This window comes from Branchiostoma lanceolatum, chromosome 7 (assembly GCF_035083965.1).
Source record: "Branchiostoma lanceolatum isolate klBraLanc5 chromosome 7, klBraLanc5.hap2, whole genome shotgun sequence".
Classification (NCBI taxonomy): Eukaryota; Metazoa; Chordata; class Leptocardii; order Amphioxiformes; family Branchiostomatidae; genus Branchiostoma; species Branchiostoma lanceolatum.
The window spans coordinates 2,736,902-2,758,724 of record NC_089728.1 but is presented as its reverse complement, the minus strand read 5'-3'; the positions used below and the strand labels follow the sequence as shown (position 1 = coordinate 2,758,724).

Sequence of the window (21,823 nt, the reverse complement as noted above, 5' to 3'; positions counted from 1 at the left end):
ATTTTCACCTAGGACAAGGTAGGACATATTCTATGCTGTAGGTGAAGAGAGATTTAAAGGTTTGATGACTTGATGTCATCCAGGATAAGGTCTCTCTTCTCTCTCTCTCTTCCTCTCTCTCTTCCTCTCTCTCTCCCTCTCTCTCTCTCTCTCCCCCCTCTCTCTCTCTCTCTCTACTATGGATCACTAGATGACAGTTGGGCTAATGATGTTCGCCTGTATCGCCTGTATGCGTACCCAAGCTTAAGCTGTCACTATCCCTTCGCAATCAAAGACAATGTCATGGAAATGGAAGTTTAGTAAAACTTTAATCAGTTTCAACACCATGGTATAGAATAAAATGTCGACTAAGACGGTATGTATGGTTGACGTATGAAGTAGTAGGCTTTGTGATAGCAACTGTACATGTATTTTATAGAGATAGTATGAAGCACATTTTTTCATGTTAGTGTCCTCAGGCAAGTATTTTGAGTCTCACATTTGATAACATCTGTATGTGCACGTTACTGGTACGGGAGATCGAGGCTATAGTGAGAGATGTATTCTATACTTTGTACGATTTGTTAAATCCTTGAGTAAAGGTTTATGATGTGCAGTAGAAAAAGTATTATATAGCTTTGAAACATATCATATATTTGTACGTTCTGCAACGCTTGTGATATTGGACGTTATGTGGTGTTACATTTATGACAAGAGATTCTAACTATATCTTTGTGCGTCACGTCATGCAGATCATACACCTAGGGGAAACGAATTCAAGGCATTTTTATTACCAAATATCGTTTGGATTGATCTAATGAGTTATTACCAAAGATTACGTCACAAGTCTATCTTCCTTGGATATTGATTTTGCTCACATACCTTTCCTTGTTGACGTTGAGCTCATCTTCCGTTAAAAAGTACAAAGTATCCAAGAATCATGTCAGTTCTTCAGCTTAGTATCATAGGCACGAAAACGATCATAACGAGTTTGCCCTCCATGTAATGCTGATTGATCATCCGACAAATTCAATAACCTCTGACCCCTTGGTGCAGACATCGACCTCTGAAAGGCTAGTGTACGTCAGCGCGTCTTAATGTCAGATGAAAACTGAGTTTCTATTCGGGTTTCATAATGCAATCAAGCGGCTACTGTCCTATCGATACCCACCTTTTGAACCTTTGATGAAGTTCATTCATCTAGCGATGAATTTCAGTCATCAAGAATCTTTGAAAGGCTTATGTGCGTTAGCACGTCTTGATGTCAGATTATTTCTTTGGGGGTTTCAAAACTCAATCAAACGACTACTATCCTACTACTTCCCACCTCTCGAACCTCTGATGAAGTTCATTCATCTAGCGATGAAGTTCAGACATCAATCAACTCTGGCATATGTGTGTCAGCACGACTTGATGTCAGAGGAAAACTGTTCAACACCTCAATCAAAAGGCGCTTGAAAGTAATTCTGTTTCACCTGTTGCACGCCTCTCGTATTAACGATGAAATTCAGTCATCAATCAACTCGAAAAGGCTTGTCTTAGAAAGCTTTGATGTCAGAGGATAACTGTTCCACAACCCACTCAGCCGGCGCTTAAAAGTACTTCTGCTTCACCTGTTGCACACCTCTCGTACCTATGATTGAGTCCAAAAACTCTCATTGTCGTCGACGACGACGAATTTACCGAAGACTCATTTGATGATGTATTCAACACTCTTGACCTCCTAGGCACCCGGTGCTCCTGGGTGGTGATGGTTACACGCCGTCGGACAGGTAGACGGTCCAATAGGTTATGTTGAATAGGACGAACATTGTAGGGAACATCATCCTGCAAACCCGGTCGATGTTCTGGGCAGCAGTCGGAATGAATTTGCAGTTGTTGCGCTTGTCATGTGCACCATTCATTTCTATTGGCCGATGATCTGGTGACGTACCATTTTCGGTCAGTTTGACTTCCTGAAAATTATAACAGTATGTTACGTGAAAGATGTTAATGAAGGAAAATGGAATGGGAAGATCATAAATCATGGATAACGTATAACAGATACTGAGTAGCTCTATTTGTGAGTAGGAGATTCAGTATCCGTGCCGAGAAAATGGAGAATCAAATGTATTTGGAAAACGGTCCATGTATTGTTCCTGTGAAACATTGGTCAACGTAGATGCAAACATGGAGATTCATTTTGTATAGCCAGTGTGACCACGCTTCGGCGTACACACCAGCTTTGCAGGCATACAACAGCTGCTCGTGACACATAGAAATGTCTGTCACACCTCATCTTTACACATCTAATTCTAGGCGTTGTTTAAAGGTATCTAATGAAGATGCCCCTTCTGTATTTGGTGATAATGAGTTCCACTTTCACGATAATTCTCGGAAAAAAGTGATACATAAGTCGTTACAAACCATGTCTATAATGGCACTCCTGTCGTTCTTCTGGGCAAGCAAATATCTGTATGTTACTATCTAATTAAGATGCCCCTTCTGTATTTGGTGATAATGAGTTCCTCTAATTAAGATGCCCCTTCTGTATTTGGTGATAATGAGTTCCATTTTAACGATAAATCTCGGGAAAAGTGAAACATACGTCATTACAAACCATGTCTATAATGGCACTCCTGTCGTTCTTCTGGGCAAGCCAGTATCTGTATGTTACTGCGTATTCCACTAAGGCGGTGAAGACGAAGAGCTGACAGGCAACAATCCAGATGTCGATAGCTCGGACGTACGAGACCTCCTGCATGGCGTGGCTGCGCGAACTCTGCGTGGTCATGGTCAGGACTGTCAGGACGCCCAGGCACACTCGAGCCGGAACTGCGCCTGGTACAAAGAGAACAAATATTTTTTATCTATGTATCTCTGGTAGCGAAGAAAAAGTATTGCTTTTTTGCCATGGTTTCAGACCAATAGAGACCGATAGAGACAAGATTCATCAACATATTCTGCATTGAACTCAGCTTATTGTCCTTGTAAAACGTACCATAGTGTTATACCCCCTTAGTTCTATGATTTAAACTTTACATATATCTTGCTATTACCAAATTATACACCCAAACGCATTCCAATGTATCCAACAATCGAATTAGTTATGTAAAAATCACCTTTGATTTCTGTCACTCCAGAAAAAGAATATAATGCCTTTCAAAAGGATTGAAAGTAAGTTTAATTGTTATAACCTTACCGATCTCAATCCAGAATGAGATCCATGACATGATGACGATGAAGGTGGAGGGGACGTACATCTGCATCAGGTGGTAGGCGAACCGCCTCGACAGGTGGAACTGGATCTCTAGTGACGTATACGTGCTCTTATCACCTGTGAGATGTATCAATGCATAAGACAGACAGGCATTGGCCCGGTTTACACATGCATTTCAGTAGACTTGGGGTCGACTCAGGACTGTGCAAGATGACCCCTAGGCCACTCAAGTAGCGTTTTCTAGTAGGAAATATCCACCTGAGCAGCCCAAAGCTTCTCACACACAGCCCGAGTCGACTCCGAAAACTTGTGTGTAAATCGGCCCAATAAGGAAGTATTCTTCACTTTACAGACATGTAACTGCTGTTGATACATAAAAAAACGAGTGTCGTGCCATGTACACGGTCTAGTCATGTTTGTCTCAATCAGAACAAACCTAAAACCACATTCCTTGAGCTTGGGTTTGACTTTAGCTAATTGATATAGAAAATAGCGTTAACATAGCAGCTTTTGTAGTTGATTAAAGTAAGAAGTGAGATATCTCCGGCTCCATGCACGTCCATCAGGATTGTTAAAAAGAACAAAACAAACAAGGAACAAAACAATCCGAAACTTTAATACGGCCAACCTGTGTCCAACAGATCGCAGTGCTTGGTGGTGTTTGCACAAATTCCGGTGTAGTACACGCACTTGTCACACTCCTCTGACCCTGCCTCCTCGGCGCACAGTTTCGTGCTAGTTTGACACACGTCCGAGTCGGTGTAGTCACAAGTGTGTTCGGAGAACGTACAACCTTTTCCTGCAACATTCAAGCATGTATTACAATTGAATTGACTGACAGTAGAACATATCATCACGTATGATGCAACATAACGGCAATAATGTACACACTTTATATTAGAATATGCGGCTAAAACTCGTCTTTTGCAGTAAGTCTAAGTAGCCGCTATTATCAAAGTTAGGGCAGTTCATTACAGACGAACAGACGATAACTGTTTGTCTCGTCACATAATCAACATTTAATTCTCTATGCTGGTTTCCACCGCATAGCTCATTAACGACTGATCACTAGTAATTCGTACGCTAATCAGGTGAGTGCCCGAAAGCGTCTGCTCAAGACCTGGTCCACTAATTGGTGACCTTTTTGGTGATCTTTACTCCAGATACTTCACTTTGTTCCATTACATTGTGATAAGTACTGTCTACAGCATTGCGAGCCTATCATGCCTCGCATTATCTTTAATGAGGTTAACAAGCATATGTATGGTAGTAGGCATCTCTTCCTTGGCATGGAGAGATGCTATTTCTCGCAGTTTTCCAGGAACTGAAGGAACTTTTCCAATAACTGGAGGAAATTTTCCAAGAAATGGAGGAACTTTTCGAGAAACTGTAAGAAGTTTTCCAGAAAATGGAAAAACTTTTTTAGGAACTTGAAGAAATTTTCCAGCAAATGAAACAACTTTTCCAGGAACTGAAGGAACTTTTCCAGGAACTGGAGGAAATTTTCCAGGAACTGCAGGAACATTTTCTAGGGGAGCTAGTCCAGGATCTGAAGAAACTAGTCCAGGAACTGTTTGTAGGAGCTTTTCCAGGAACTAGAGGAAATTTTTCAGGAACGGGAGAAATGTTCCAGGAACCGGAGGACCTTTTCCAGTAACTGGAGTACCTTTTCCAAGAACTAAAAGAACTAGGTCAAAGTATCATTAGGTAATATTAGGCTTACCAGGAACCGATGGTAGAAACGAAGTGACGTAGGATTTGGCGGTTATTCCCGTTAACTTAAACTGGGAGTGGAAGGCAGTTGCATCCGATATGACTGGTACTGTGTTCATAGTCATCAGTGATGGAAAACCCCACTCGAGACGAATGTCATCAACTGCAGGTAGGGATGGCAGAGACATGAACTTTCAACAAAGATAACAAGATTTTCTGACGTTGCACTCACAATGTAGGCGCACTTTATTGCCACATACAATAATTAACAAGTGATTTGTTACATAATCATGTTATTGGCAAGGCATCAAGAACTCTCACAGAGAAATTTTACAGGTGTGTCTGTCATGTTCAATATCATATAAGGGCCGTGTATAAGTGCAACGATGCTTTCAACATGCTTTCGCTTAGCCTCCGTTGCAGACTCCTTCTGGCTGTTTTCCCGGCAATAAGAAAAAAATGTAATAGTATGACTGTAACTTGAAAAAGAAAACAGCCGGAAGGAGTCTGCAACGGAGGCTACTTTCGCTGGCGGTTTTATGTATGAAATTAATGGCATATGAAGCTTTCATTGAAAACGTTGTTGCGTTCGAATGCAACCAATTGGCAAGTATGCAGTCGACATGGTTCTGTACTTTAGTTTGTGAGTCACTTGTTTTAAGCGGCTGAATTGAAAACAGATGGCCCATCGCATTGATCAGGCGTGCTAATCGAACTAATTGATCATCACAATTGGTATGGATCAGTTGGGATGAACCATGAATTCTCTCGAGCCCTTGAAGTCTGAGGGAAGATCCGTTCTACCAAATATTTCAAGCAGTAATCTTCCAATAGCCATTTATCAAGATTACTTCAAATTCATAGAAAGGTGTTTGCTGAAGGCTGCCAAAAACGCAAACCATGTCCTTCTCCCGACAGACATGGCCCATTAACGTTATTGGGTGCCTGAAGTGACGAGAACTAATTGATTGCTTTAAGGGATTGGGTGCGATTGATTATGAATAAAACGTGGAAAATTAAATCTAAGTGTTTCCTGATCAGTGATCTGGTGAGAATGGAAGCTGGAACTTGTAAAACAGGTTACAGCAAAACTTTAAGTCCAGGTCAGAGTATCTTATCCACGTTGTTGCTGTTCGCTTTGTCCTAGAATCTAGAATGTATGCTCCACGAGGAGATACCAATTACTACCGACCTTTGTGTGAATTTCCTTGTAGTGTAATATTTCGGTCGACACGACATGCTTCGTTAAAAAACGTCATTCAAGATTGTAATGAAGAGGATTTAACCCTCCACGCTTCGATACAACTCGCCAACTATCTAGGTCATTTTCTTCGATACATGTACGTTTCATTTTACGTAGACAATGAGACGTTGTCAGGCTAATCCTACCGATCTATCAGTACGTCAGGTAAATACTCAATGGAGCTGGTGTGTTACGCCGAAGGGCGGTTATACCGGCTACACAAATACAAAAGCTGGTGTGTTACGCCGAAGGGCGGTTGTACCAGCCACACAAATACAGAAGCTGGTGTGTTACGCCGAAGGGCGGTTGTACCGGCTACACAAATACAGAAGCTGTTGTGTTACGCCGAAGGGCAGTTGTACCGGCTATACAGATACTGAAACAGATACAGACGCAGAATGGAAGTGATTATAAGAGACAGAGAATTTACATACATCCGTCCAGCCTGATGTGGCATATCTGCTGATCCATTGGAAAGGCGTGGAGAGTCATCTGACAGGAGGCTTTGATGTCATACCTAGAAAGGATACACATTTCTGAAACAATGTATTCTGAACGAAAATAGACAACATAGATCCTTGTTGATTCTTGAAAATCTTTGGTGATTCTTCCAAGCGAACATGGATATTCATTTGTGTTGAACACACTGCTATTGGCAGCATAAACCATTTGGTGATTGTCAAATATTTGTGATACTTCCAAACGAACATGGATATTAATATGCTGAAAACTGTGCTGTTGGCAGCCTAGATCCTTTTTTCAGTTCGGTTTTTGACACGTACAGATAACAACATACCCATTTTTATTTTTATACAACTGGGCGTGTAAAGTGCATTTCCCAAGGGCACAACATCGGTGGAGTCAGGGGGATTCGAACTCGGGACCTCTTGGTTCTGAGTCGAACAACCTGCCGTTACGCCACACGACCCCATAGATCCTTTGTTGGTTCTCAAGGCACTGGCGACTCCACAGAAGGAACTTGCCAGAGATAGTAATGTTCTGAACACGGAGCCATGGAAATATGGATCCTTTGTTGAGTCTCACATATTTGGCAATTCTTCAAAATGAGAATCAATATACGTGTGCTGCACACCATGCTATTGTACATGTACAATTAATACAGTATATCATTTGGTGATTCTGAAATCATTGGTGATTCTTTTGCGAATATGGATATGAAGAAAATGTGCTTAACACTATACTACTGACAACATAACTCCTTCAGAACCTCTACAACCTTACCTGACAATGAGGATGACGATGCCTTCCTGTGACACCCATACTACACGCTGCTCTATTGGCAGCTCCTTTGATGATTCTCCAACCTTACCTCAGTGACAATGAGGTTGACGATGCCTTCCTGTGACACCCATATTAATGTACTACACACTGCTCTATTGGCAGCTCCTTTGATGATTCTCCAACCTTACCTGACAATGAGGTTGCCGATACCTTCCTGTGACACCCATATTAATGTATTACACACTGCTCTATTGGCAGCTCCTTTGATGATTCTCCAACCTTACCTGACAATGAGGTTGCCGATGCCTTCCTGTGACACCCATATTAATGTATTACACACTGCTCTATTGGCAGCTCCTTTGATGATTCTCCAACCTTACCTGACAATGAGGTTGCCGATACCTTCCTGTGACACCCATATTAATGTATTACACACTGCTCTATTGGCAGCTCCTTTGATGATTCTCCAACCTTACCTGACAATCAGGTTGACGATACCTTCCTGTGACACCCACATGGTGGTCTCCTCCTCGGCGGTGGCGATGTCCAGAGACTTGGTGTTGGCGAAGTCGACGTGAGGTTTCCACATCTGCACGCTAGCGTCCACGGGGAGCCACGCGCTCCGCGTCAGGTTAGCCAGGCGGTGGTCTCTCCACTCCTGGGCAACTTGAAGGCTAACCTCGAAATCCTAAATAGAATAACATTGTGTAAGTGTTACTAGTATTATGTATCTGTAGCCATTAAAGTAGCACCGCGCTACCCCGTCAGTGCTAGTATACTTTGTCGTCAAACGATTACTATTGAATGTACTAAACGATCGTCACCCTCCAGTCTGTTCTGGTGATCCCCAGCCCTTGGAGGGTGTGGAAGATTTGGTGTTCCCATCTTCCTCTAGGGCGAACTTTTGGGCGTTTCCATGCCGGGTTGGGTTCCGATGAAATCGGTTTGATGACGTCCTGAGTATAGAAGGAACCGCCCTGGAGACGTGAGCCAGGAAGATCATCTGTTGCTTTGCGATTTTACAGCTAACCGGCAGTAGGTTTGTTCTGCGACGGACTGTTTCGTTTGAGACGAAGTCCTTCCATCAGATGCCTTCAATTTTTCTTAGGACTTCAAAGATGTAAAACTTTGCTACAAAAGTATCTACAAGTCACCTTCACGAATATACCTTTGTATGAAAGTTGTTCCTTGACTTTAGTAGACATCATAGAATTTTCACACCCTATATCAATACGCACAGTAAATCCCTTACCGACAAGCTTTCGATCAATCCTCCTCAGGTTACGTGAAATAGGCTTTGGGTCATTTCAACTTGAGAAGGGTCAGAGGACTGATCAAAAGCTTGTTGGTAAGCGCTTTATATGTATTCGGAAATAACGTGTGAAATCTCTATATCATAGATATCTCACAGGAGCTGAATGGAGGAATTAAGTCTAAGTGTAGTCACTGCTATGAGTTATCTTATTTTCGAGATGATACATACAAAAACTATTGATTTAAAGTCGTCAGATGCTTGATGAGATTGTTTTCATCGACTTTGTGTCAATTATATCCAAAAAGATGCTTGATGAGATTTTTCTCATCGACTTTGTGTCAATGGTCTGCACAGGGATGAACATTTAGTCTTCTCAACGAATCAATGACACCTTTGTCCGTAACGTATTATACATTATTACCGTCTGACGCCTTATCCATTACAGACAAGTGAAGGCTTATGTTTTCAAAGATTGGCCTGGTTCCAAATGTGAACGTAATTATGAATATCTAGACGATGGTAAATTGTTAATCAAGAACAATCGATTGAATTGAATGCAGTCTCAACTAAACTCTTCGTGTTATATCCATTATCCATCAGAGAGGAGTGCACCCGTGTGCTTTCAATGATTGACATATTTCCTATTGTGAATAAGTCACCACTGGACTATGCTAAATCGTAGTGTGACCTAATGGAATAATCGAAGGACCACACTCAGAGATGTTTTTTTACCTACTTTCAAGTTGATGACTTGACTTAACTTAACTTTCTCGTACCAAACCTAAATACCGAGGGGTTTCGTGTGCATTTACAAGATGACTAGTGCGTGCTTCCCAGCATGACAGAGCATACGGAAATGTTAAAAACACGGGTAAAAGCTGGTGCTTTTGAATGTCTAAGTGCATCGCCTGGTGTTCGTAATGATTCATCATAAATTAAGGTATAGTGACCGCAACAAACCACACTACCATCTGTGCACTAGTACCACAGTGGATCACTGGAGGTGACAATAATCTTATGTGAAGGTTGACAATAAGCCTCTTTAGTAGAGCCAAGGTGGAAAGCCATTACTGCTAATGCATTACTCTGCATTTGAAATTGACCACCCACTAGCAAGTGCAGGTGACCCGTTCTTATGTGGATAACAGCCTGCTGTGTCCACTGCTGTTGTCTGATCGGTTTGGACAATGACGGATTTTTATGAGTTTTCTGCAGGAAAAGGGTCACCATTACACGTCACGAGGGGGTTGGAAATATCCCAATTAAGACCAAAGGTCAGCACGACGAAGAACGTAAGGTCAAACGAAGACGGATTCACCGCCTTAACAGATTTTTATTAGAAGTATTAGGATGGGATAAGACACCCATGCGTTTCGAAGTGCTTCATTCGTTAAAATTATGTGTCATAAATCGAGAATACTTGCTCTAACATACCAACAGGTAATGTAAAGCGAGCAGAATTAGATTGCTTGTTATATGGCGCGTTTCACATCGCAATCTGTTGGCAATGAAGTTAACTTTAGTCAGATGTCATACTTTTAAGTACAGCCTATTATTGCTGCTTTTCATGCTACTGTGTAAAGGGCCACATTGTATAAGGACTGACACTTTTGTTCGCATGCCACTCCCTCATTGATCGCTTTGAGCTATTTCACATAACAAAATAACCTTTAATGATGATGTTGATATCATTCATGATGCCGCTATCTAGCCTCATCTCCTTTGATGTTTATACTTCGTACCAACTTCACATTACATACTATGAGATTGCATGGGGTAAAATGATGCAGTATGATGTTGCGATATTCCATTAAAGAGTGAGAAGCCTGTATGACACTTTTATATTCCCTGCTCGTGACAGCACATACGGGCCAATTGTATAAAAGAGCATACTCTGCATTATACGAGGATCACTGCGTCGGCACATAATGATAGAAACTCACTTGGGGTGCATAATTGCATTTATCTGGCGCCGGTTGTATAGGGGAAACAATTTGTCAAAATTATATGGTACCTCGCAATCATCTCAAATTGTGGTCTGCGGTAAACTGTTTTATGATTCTTGATAATTGCCTTTAAAGTCACTTTAATGTATCTATCACATTATCTACAATAAGGGAACACTTTATGGGCACTAGTAGATGCTCTGTTAATGTCATAGCCTTTGCCTCACTTGGACAGTGTTTCGATTCTGATCTTTATCTAATCGTAATAGTTTAAAAGTCGGAACATCGATGGCTGCGATATTGCCTTACGAAGTTTCGACTATGTCATTAGCCACCGCAGTGCCTGGTTAACGCTACGGTCCCATTTCCAATCCGGAGCCCGGCCGGGCAGCTTGTGGGAACGATAATATGATATGAAAGACAACAAAAGACACAAAACGTAAAAAAATACTCCTAACTATATATTGTGCAATTTCTCGATTTTTCATTTTTATTTTATTTCTCGATTTCTTATTTTCATTTCATTTTCGCAAACAGCCCGGCCGGGCCCCGGATTGGGAATGGGACCGAAGCATTAACGCAAGCGTTGCTTTCCGTCCCTTGTACTAATCTGTATCGGCGGCTGTAGGTCGTTGGGTTTTAAGCGAGACGTCGGTGTGACAGCAACGCCACTGGAGTATCTTAATCAAGTCTTCACCGCATTAGGCTCCGCCGAAGCACATCATTTATTCAACCGTCCATTCGGTCCGCGGATCGAGCAAATATGACAAGGGACCTCTGAGTCCAATTAGGAAGAATAAGCCATCACCCAGCATATATTCTTGAACGTTAGCCAGCCCCAGCCTTCACAACAATCATTAAACAACGGATCACATTATCAGGAAAGTTGACTTGGTAAAATACATAGTGAAGAATTGAACTATTCTGTACCTAAAAACGTAGTCAACGGAATTTTAGTTTAGTTCTTCAAGTCTTCCTCACCTTTCTGATCCCATGATCTGCGTGAGTTTTAGTCAAGTCTGACATTAACATTGGGTCAAAGGAGAACCCCGGCTGTCAAAAATTCCGCTGACTGTCTGCGTTTTTTTAAAGATTTAGTTGGAGAACAATTTGATTCTTCATACTGGATTACATAACGACCGGACAGCCTGTTGGAACGAAATATGTGATTTAAAAGACAACATAAGACACAAGAACAAAATTACTCCGGGCCCCGGATTGGAAATGGGACAGAAGCATCACGCGTAGCAACATAAACTGTAGGAGAAACCTGAGCCAAAAAGGAAACGTTTCATCACTTGCCAGCTAGCGTGATCCGTGTCGCTATTGCACAAGTTATTCTCTTCTTTTCTTGTAAATAACAATGCCTTGTATGCCTAGAATAGGATCCAGACTGTAACTGTGCTCTGGTTAACAACGTTCCCACCGGTCCTGGCACTGATTAGACTCACACTTAGGTTATTAGACGCACAGTTCCACGGTTAGGTAACCATTGATCGTCGGAGATTGAACAATACAAGAAATAACGTTACGCCAATCAGTCATGGATTTCCCACGTTAGGTGACCTTGGCGTACTGATCGTCTATTGGGGATCGCATCAGGGACGATTCGTGTCAGTTTGGAGGCCCTTTATAGGTTTACTGAAGTTCAGGTCGGGTTGGCCCACCACATGGGCCTTCCCATATCCCAGTAATCCAAGGCCTTTGCTAAGTCGGCGAGAACTTTTATCTTTCTTGTTCTCACATAAGACTAAGACTAAGACTAAGACTAAGACTAAGACTAAGACTAAGACTAAGACTAAGACTAAGACTAAGACTAAGACTAAGACTAAGACTAAGACTAAGACAGATTTCCCTACCCGGAGTAATAACACGTTCAGCATGACGCCACAATCACATTGAGATGAAGGCAAACGTTTCCAGAAGTTTACAAATGAGTTTTAACGACTTTGTACAATGATTGAAACTTTTACTTTGCATGCCTATTTCATTTACTCGACGCAGTGATTCGAAACGACGTTTGATGAACATTTTTTTGGCTTATCAGAAACATCATTGCCACATTCAACTAGGTTGCAGATGCTGCGATGGAAAATCTGGCTGCGCCGTTGTTCCTTTGGAATTGCTGCGCGGTAAAATGACCAGACAGCCAATAAAATTTACAAGTCCCATCCCAGCATCCGCTTAAAGACTAATGAAGCTGTAAACTGTTAATCACAGACATTGCCCTTGATTCAGAATCAGCAGAACGATCTGTGACCGTGGTCATGAGGCTTCATTGAAGAAAATCCATTAGTCACCGCAGGTCTAATAACACCCCCAGCTTTACCCCGTAAAGTAGGGCAAACGTAACGTATAGCCAGATGCCAACACCACACAACGACGACCTGATCCGTGAAAACCTCGGAGTAATCCTAACGTATCGATCAGAAACGGTAATGGACGAAACAAATGCCGTAAAATCGTGACCTCGCACCGCTAGCTTAAAAAGTAATTCCTGGTGGAGGATGCAAGGCTCACTGATGCCCCCATTCCACTAGACGGCGATGGCGCTTCGACCTCGCTGCGACCTAAATGGGAATTGTGCAACCCCTTGTTTTCCATAACTGCAATATCACGAGCAATGTAAAAGTATTACTGAAAAGGTAACAAAACGTATAAAGCGTAAACGTTTCGTTTTTTATCTATGAAATTCCTTGGGCGATCTGTCAAATTATAGGTCGCAGCGCGATCGCAGCGAGGTCGCCGCCCTTGTAGATAGGGTGTGTAAAGCCCCTGTCACACTTGTGCGTATAGACAAGTCCGCAAGAGTTGCGTATTAACATGTTTCTGCTTTAGGTTAAGTTTGCAGCCGAATAAGTGATTTCTTAGGTTCGATCACTAGCCTGTACAACGGTGGGTCAAAGTAGAAAACATTTTTTTCCCCGCAAACCTCACTCAAACCAAATAATGCGCAACTCACGCGCCCTTAAATATACGCACAAGTGTGACAGGGCCCTAAGCTGTATTACCTGGGCATCGATCATGCCTGCCACAGGCAGACAGCGAGGCAGAGTGTGAACAATGGCTTGGTTCGGAGGATAAACCCTTAGTCCGTTATCTACTTATAGGAGCTCTTCTTCCGCCACTTACTGACACGGCAGGACTCACCATAGTTTGTTCAGACACAGCACCGAAGTTCAGTATGTGTGCCGCACACGTCACGTCCAGCCAGCGTCCTGTGGGTGAGGAAAAAGAGGAAGATGGTTTACAATGATAAGCTCCACTGTTCATCAACGTGTGACTGTAGGACACAGGCCAATGATCAGGTAATTACCTGCCAGGCATCTCGCTGGTGCAGCCAGTTGATCAAGTGGCAAAACGATCAATCCACGACATGCTTCGTTTGCTCGCTCATTCCTCTAGCTTGTGGGACCATTCTTGTAATGGAAGACGAAACACATAGTATTTCAAATTGCCCCTTCTGGGAAAGTCTGTGAAATCCAATGTTAGATGCAATAACAAACGCGTGCGTTAAATTTCGTTTGCACTTCGCAATGCTTCCCCAATACCTAATGAGGTATGAATAAACACCATAACTGACCAGAAAAGCTGGATGAGTGACGTGGATGTGACAAACACAAAGGGATTATTGAAGAAAAAAAATCGTTGATTGCAGGTTTGCCTTGACGTCAATGGCTAGCTATGGGAGCAGTTCCAAAGTGTAATTGATCATGTGCCTTGCGGACAGTACAAAATCGTACTGCGTATTTTAATACGCATGTTAGTGGCAAATTGTCTTAAAAGACAATTTTCCACTAACATGCATTTCAACATCACTGTTAACAAGTCTAACATGGCTGCTGAGTCAGTTATTGTCAATATTTCTTGCATGGCATCGAGCTGTAAGACCAGAACCAATACAGATCCCGGTAATGGTCATGGATAAAGACCATGGATGCCCATCTGTACCTGAGATCTTCCCCCATTCACGGGTTTGCTAATGTCACTATCATGTCTCTAAGCAAAAGGTACACAGGTGTTCAACTAACCCAGTCATTACAGACAGCCAGGCATTGCCCCAGTTTTAAACCGTTATATTCTACGCACGTCTGTGCCTGGTCTTGATTATTTTCCCGGGTGTCGAAATTGAAGATTGGGTGCGGAGTAACAAGCGTTAATAGAAAGGCTGGAATAAAATGAAGTTGTATTAAGTTGTATCATATTACTTCCGTGAATAGCCTCTTTCAACGCAACTACGGTAACACCATGATGAAGACACCTATCTGGAAGCCCGAGTCCAAAAGCTGCGGTGTAAATTGACTTTACGCTAGTGAGGTAGTCTAATAAAAACTTTCCTTATCACTATTCGGAACACTGATGAAGGGAGCACGCATGACCTTCAAAACTCCCCTCTCATGAATGATTCACTGATGGCCAACAGATATCCCTCCAGCAGTTGCTCCTTACAGTTCTCGCAGGCTAAGGTTATTCTTCAATATTCATTCTCAGATACCCAAGGGACAGAGGACCATGCCGCAGGTAGTTGGGTCGACTGATGGCAGAAGATCCTAAGGGTTCAATTGCGCACTTGAACGTATAAAATTTAACACGCCTTGCTAGGTGAGACCATCGAGGAATATGTCGACTCAAAAGAGCATTTGTATAATGACATGGTGCTATAGATGGTGTTAGCTCTGGTCGTGCCTCACAATTCAACGGTAGATAATCCAAGTCCTCGCTCTTTATACCACAGGGGGACAGGGGACACGTATTCTTCAAACCAATAGCATCAAATGTCTGAAGGTTATTTTTATGAAGGTATAAAGGTGAATGTAGATTTTCAGTAGACACTCGTCAGTCAAGTCATCGCACTAAAGAATCTACACTTGCATTGATGAAAGAGGTGTTATACGGGTTGATTTGACTCTTGTGCTCTTGATTGGAATGGTAACACGTAATGCATAACAATGATCAAAAGGAAACTCTGGGACTGTCTAGGCGACCCACATATGTATACGTACTGATCCTGCCTTTTCGATGTAGATACCATTATAGACATCATTTTATAATCATCTATATACTATAGTTTTTACGTAAATGTACTTAGAATATTGTTATAGCTTGTTATACTGTCCATGTCAAAATTCCTTTCTTGTCCTTGTCAGCAGGACTAGCCCTTTGTAATAACCACAGGCTAGTCGGGCAGCCCTGGCTGTGTGTCCTGAACAGCCAAACCAATAAATAAATAGCTGATCAAAATGTGATTTCTTAGGATAGTCTGAAGCACCTTGCTGCCAATGGTCAAGTGTGAAGGCTGCCTCCCGTTATCGTTAGCACCACGAGCAACATTCATCAGGAGATCAGTTGGGCATTTTCTAGATAATGATCGCTTCCACGTAGGAATATCCCCTGGGAAGATCATGTAATAAATGAAACAGTGGAGGGTTCAGGTTGTAAACGTCTAAAAAGAGAGATATACTCTAGGGACTGGACCTATATTTTTGAAACTGGAAGACAATACCTTCAATTGTTTTTCTATATAAGGAGAATTACGAGACAATCCAGATATAGATGGAAATTACCATTCTGTTAAAATCAGTTCTGGAACGAGAGTATTTTGTCAAAATTATTTTTGGAAATTTCCTTGCCTCTACCAGACTAACTACGCCGGCAATAGGGAGAATATTTGCCTGGGTTTCATTGGAAGGCTCCGCGAAATGTGATCTTCACTGTGGACTGACTCTACTGGCTAATTCTTCATTTTTCTGCCAAATTATACGATCCATACGCCCGTAGGATGTCCTAGTGGAGGCTAGAGATTTCCCTTGTCGAGCGCTTTCTTGATAACTTTTGTGGGATCCATGAGCCCTTAACTCAATTGCTCTTACTTTAAGGACAGATCATCAGATATGATATCTTGGCATATGGCCATCTCCCCGTACAACTTTATGGACTGGGACAGTCCTTTGCACTTTTGAACCACATAATCAGTTTATAGAGTTTTATTCATTTCCACATCGGCGAGTAATGAATTTTGCAAACGTAGCCAGGATTATGGAAGCCGAATCGATAGTGATAGATAATGCGTAAAGAATATCAGTGTATTATTAGGTCGGTTCCACGTATTACTCATAGGAGGTCATATAGAACGCTGGACTTTCATTTGGCGCATGATTTTTATCAACTTACAGGCAGACTGGACTGACGGTTCTGTATGAAAGAGAAACACTACTTACGTACAATCAGATAACCAGGTTTTGATAACGCATTAGTAGAAATGTCCCAAGAGCTATAGAATAACCCTTGTGATAAACATCGTTTCCTACATGTTAATCATATTACCAACGTACCACTGCTACAGTTCTACACATGAGGGATCGCGTTCTATCTGCACTGGCATGGCTTGCAAGTAAATACTCTTCCGGTATATTGCAGCACAAACAATGTTTCAATCTTTATCGATCTACTAACAAACCTTGCAAGACGGTATATAAAGCAATTATACTGAGAACATTTTCAGGTTAACAAAGCATTAGCCCGCTATGACATATTGAAGTGAATCACCGTGAACGACATAACGTCAAAGTCGATAGTAAGTATCCCGACACTGCTGACTGCTTCACAAGATGCGGAGCAGATTTAAGATAGCACACGTAACTGTAATTGTGGTTCTTAAGTGGGACTCGGAGAGGAAATGGTCCTCGCTACGTTGAATGTGCAGCTGATTTAGAAGGTGAAGCTAATGTAAGGAATCGACCCTGTCTGTTTCCGTTCCAAACGTTGCTCGTCCACTTCGACTACATAGCTAGCACTAGCTAGTACTGCCTCCTAGCCAGATACGTGCCTTGTGATACATAAAACCACGCTTCTAGACGAACTGGATAAGATCACCGTGATAAGATAGATACTGTGCCCCATACGGAACGAAAGGTAGTTGTCCCGTCCCAGTAGCCATAGTGTGGTCATAGTGTTAGGAGCAAACAAAGCAACTGAACGCACTAGACAGAGAAAATGACAACATACCTCGAATCCTAGGTCTGTGAGTCCAGTTGTAAGTATTTGGGAGAACTCGTAGAATTTCGTGGTTGTGGTCATCATCGTCGTCCTCCGCAAACTCACTTATCGTGTCCGCACGGCACCGGAGGGCCGACACCAGTGATAACAGGACGAAGACATCTTTTCCCGGCGCCCACATGACGAAACTACTGGTAAAGTCTCTCAGCCTTCTGTCCTGAATTCCAGCCTCTTGTGTGCATACAGAAAACGACTCCTCCTTATATCATCGTCTTTAGTCACGTGCAACTGCTGCCGGCGAACGAACGACGAACAAGACCGAAACGTTGCGAAATTTTCCGAACAGGCGTACTGATGAGATCTTGATGGGCGTCGCTCAATCCATATTTGGACGTAACCACAAAACCTTATGGGTGCATTTTTTAATGCAGCACAGATCCAGTGTAATTCACCCCTCCGTCTTCATTAGATACCAGTGATGGGCATAGCTTTAGGTTAAGATGAACGTCCGAAAACCAACTGGTTCACCGCAGGCTACATGAAATGCAAAATGGGACTATTCAGCATCAGAACACAGTGTTCCCATCGGTCGGTACCAATGGGCACGGCGCGTTAAACAAGGACATCCGTCAAATCCCCCGTGACTATCATTTGGTACGCTCATTTTATAGGTATTGATCTTGCAACAAGTGGAATGGAAAAAAGATCAAATCATGTAAATGTATTATTATTACATTACATTACGTGACATTATTGCACATTAAATCTCCAATTAGAAACACAGCTTGAAGTTCAAAAAGGTTATCGTTAAAATCAACCACAATATGTGTTATAATCAACCAATAGAGATCACTTTGGTCGCACCGCAAGCTTGCCTGTCGATCCTTTTGTTCTTGAGGCAAGTTCCATGAAATTCTTAGGGGTCATTTGACTGTTCCAAGCACAATATTTTTACCATATCTTCACTCTCGACTGTTTTAGCCAATGAGTTGAAAGCATGTACCTAATATTTCATATCATGCAGGTGTAATCACATTTTATAAAGGAAAACTCCAAAATGGCTGCTGTCATATATAAGAATCAAATATTAATGGAACACTAAATTGTCATTTGTCGGTTACAATGGCTGCCCCTAGAGCACAATAGAGCCCGTTGTTCCTCGCGTGACTTTTATTGGCTGGCATCAGCCCCGCCAAGAGGGTCTCATCCTGACGTTACACAGGTTGTTCGAGCGTGTACAATTCAGAGGCGAGACTGAAATGAAGGTGCAGTATATAAGGCTCAACAGGTCATCCCGTAATTTGAACGCGGGGCCCGGTAACAAAAAGTTAATCGTGCGAGCACCGGGAGGAATCCCCCGGTACCCGGCAGTCCGCCGGGACAAATGTGTGGCTTAGGGGCCCGGCCGGGACTACACCCCGACGGGCACCGGCGTAACTGGGACCTAAGCATAAGAGGAATGTAAAATTATTCACAGTTGTGTTGGAGCGTGTACGTAAAGCTTTACCTCCGATTCAGACGCGATCCTTACATGACGATGCCCTATATAAGGCTTAACAGGTCATCCCGTAGATCCCACTCTAAATCCCACTTAGAGTGGGCTGCTTTCCTAGCGACCTGGCTGCGGTGAGCCAGCCTCACTGATCAGTGGCTGTGTGCAGAATCATCCTCAGGTGATATCGAGTGCAGAGGTTGGGGTTCGGCTTGCTTTTGACGTCTTGTTAGCTAGCGTTTTGTCGGGCTTTCTGTTTTGTCACGGTTTCTGTATGTCGCCAACCGCAACCTCTGCAGGCAGACGGAAGCTTCGATGAGTTATAAACCTAATCACTTCAACACATTGGGGTTGTCGATATAACGAAACAGTGCCAATCATCATCATCATGGCAAAATAAAAGACGTCAAAAACAAGCCGAATCCCAACCTCTGCTTGGAGAGTAATATCGAGGCTACATGGAGGGGAAGATTGATACGCCCGCCCGAGGAACGTGAAAAGTATCGAACACTGTCCCAGATGGTCTCCAAGCGTGGCAAATACGTAATTCCTGTCGTCACATGTGGTCACGTTCCCTTTGGTTTTGTACGAAAATGGGGCAAACTGACTGAGTGAGTGAGTTTGAGCATAGAATTATATTTCATCGTGCTGTTCCGGCCTGATATTGTTCCAACGGATGATGTCAATAGATGTCATGAAGAAAAGTGGGGAAAGCGTTTTATCGCTGCTACGAATTGTGCAGATAATACCTTATAAAGGCCAACAAAATCTGAGCCCAGACGTCACTTTGCTCAAGCAGAATGTGAATATCTTAATGACTAACAAGAGCTTTCACGTCAGAATAGTTTTAGTAAAGTTCAGTTGGGCCGACTAGATGGTCTGCAGCGGCAATATTACTTGGTATCATCCTTTCGCATTTCCCAAGATTCCGGTAAAAAGACCGGAGGGTTCTTCGACCAATCCAGTTAATACGTTTAGATTGTCTGCTTTCAATCATCCAAGGCTAAATAGACCTGGTATTCATGAATGAAAACTCCGAAATGACCGCGCAATTGGCCATGGACTTTTGCAGCACATCTAATGTCAGTATTGATTTTATAAGGGTCGAAAGTAGGTTCAATGTCACATTGAGGTCAGGTCACTTTGAACTTGTCGAAGATAGAACGTCCCTGCTGAGGGATTCTATAGAAACCCCCATGCTTGATGGGCCGTTTTATAAAAGTCTGGGACTTTTACTTAACGGTAAATCCTGGGTTCAAGTGGATAATGGTTTTTGGTAGTCTGCCAGACGGCTCCGGAGGAACTGATGGAATACTAAAAGAGCGGACCGTCCGGCAGAGGAGACGTTAAGCAGTCTGTTCCGTGTATGGTGGAGTTTCAGGCGCCATGCTGTTAACATCGGTCATCTATATAGATACAGGCGTCAAACCTCTGCACGTGCGTTTAAGAATCCGCCACACTCGGCACCGTCGGCATAAAAACTCCTTCTGCCAGTGGATACGGTCTTTGCAACCGTTGGGTCTGCTTGGAGACTACAGAATCATATCTTCTCTTCCGTCACCCGATGACCAATGACCAAAGCCACAAGTACAATAGAAGGAACGTTAACCAGGTGGAGCGTATCGGACACCGTTACTCATTGGGCACCAATGGCAATACGTTAATGAAGGTTAGACATCCAGGTAGTAAGATATGTATATAGTTTCAAAATTTTATCCAGTTGATTGAGTAAATATTTTTGGCGTACCAATGGCAATGCTCAGTAATAAGAGCACCAGAGCTCCTTCTGACAGGGAATGGGCAAGTATTGGCAAACATGATAGAGGTGTGCGGTCAAGTACAGGCCGAAATTAAATATTGAGGTTCTGTAATCATCTATCTGACCTAGGTGATTGAAGGTCATTTCTCAATACACAAAGTGCGTCACGGATAGTTCTTAGGCTGAAGTGAAATCGTTGTGGTTATACAGAAGCTGTTAACATTGACAATGTACATATACAGCAATTTCATCATGATATTAACATTGGTCATGCATATATATATGGCAACTTCATGCTGTTAACATTGATATCATGTACATTATACAGCAATTTCATGCTGTTAACATTGCTCATGCGATCTAGAGTATGTTCTCCTCAATTACTGTAAAACGCTACTTCAAGTTCCCAGAAGTTCCGTTAATGCCGCCGTAAGGGGTGAACTCGGCACATTTCCACTGTATATAGAAGCCCAGACACAACTTATCAAATATTGGATTAGAATACAAAACCTTCCTAATGACAGAATAGTTAAAAAAGCTTATCATATTGCTGTAGAACAGGAGCAGGACTGGGCCGTTCATGTGCGAGATATATTATGCCGACACGGCTTCCAAAATGTTTGGCTAAACCCAACAGTTGACGCCAAGCATTTTGGTAACGTGTTCAAAGAACGCCTGAAAGACACGTTTGTTTCTGGCTGGAGGCAAGAGATTAGAAGTTACAGCAAGCTACAAACCTATTCTAAATTCAAAACTGACTTTATATTTGAGAAGTATCTTTCCTCAATCCAAAATAGATCATTTGTTGCGAACATAACCAAACTGCGAATTAGCGCACACTGTTTAGAAATAGAGAAAGGTCGTCATCATAATGTACCAGCCACTCAGAGACGATGTCCTACCTGCAAACATATTATTGAAGATGAATTCCACTTTCTGTTAAAATGTCCCACGTATAATGAAGAAAGACAGACACTTATGAATGTTATCACCCGCAAT

The 21,823-nt window shown here is 42.5% G+C and overlaps 1 protein-coding gene across 1 annotated transcript; it reads right to left on the bottom strand.

Moving 5' to 3' along the window:
* Nucleotides 1-1,713: 1,713 nt before the first annotated feature.
* LOC136438500 (glycine receptor subunit alpha-2-like) lies at nt 1,714-18,088 on the bottom strand. The gene is made up of 9 exons (XM_066433307.1): nt 17,583-18,088; nt 13,728-13,795; nt 7,853-8,064; nt 6,569-6,651; nt 4,902-5,054; nt 3,807-3,977; nt 3,161-3,295; nt 2,579-2,799; nt 1,714-1,934 (listed from the first exon to the last, which is right to left on the bottom strand). The coding sequence occupies exons 1-9, from the start codon at nt 17,752-17,754 to the stop codon at nt 1,734-1,736; spliced, it is 1,416 nt and encodes a 471-aa protein (XP_066289404.1). The 5' UTR covers nt 17,755-18,088; the 3' UTR covers nt 1,714-1,733.
* Nucleotides 18,089-21,823: the final 3,735 nt, after the last annotated feature.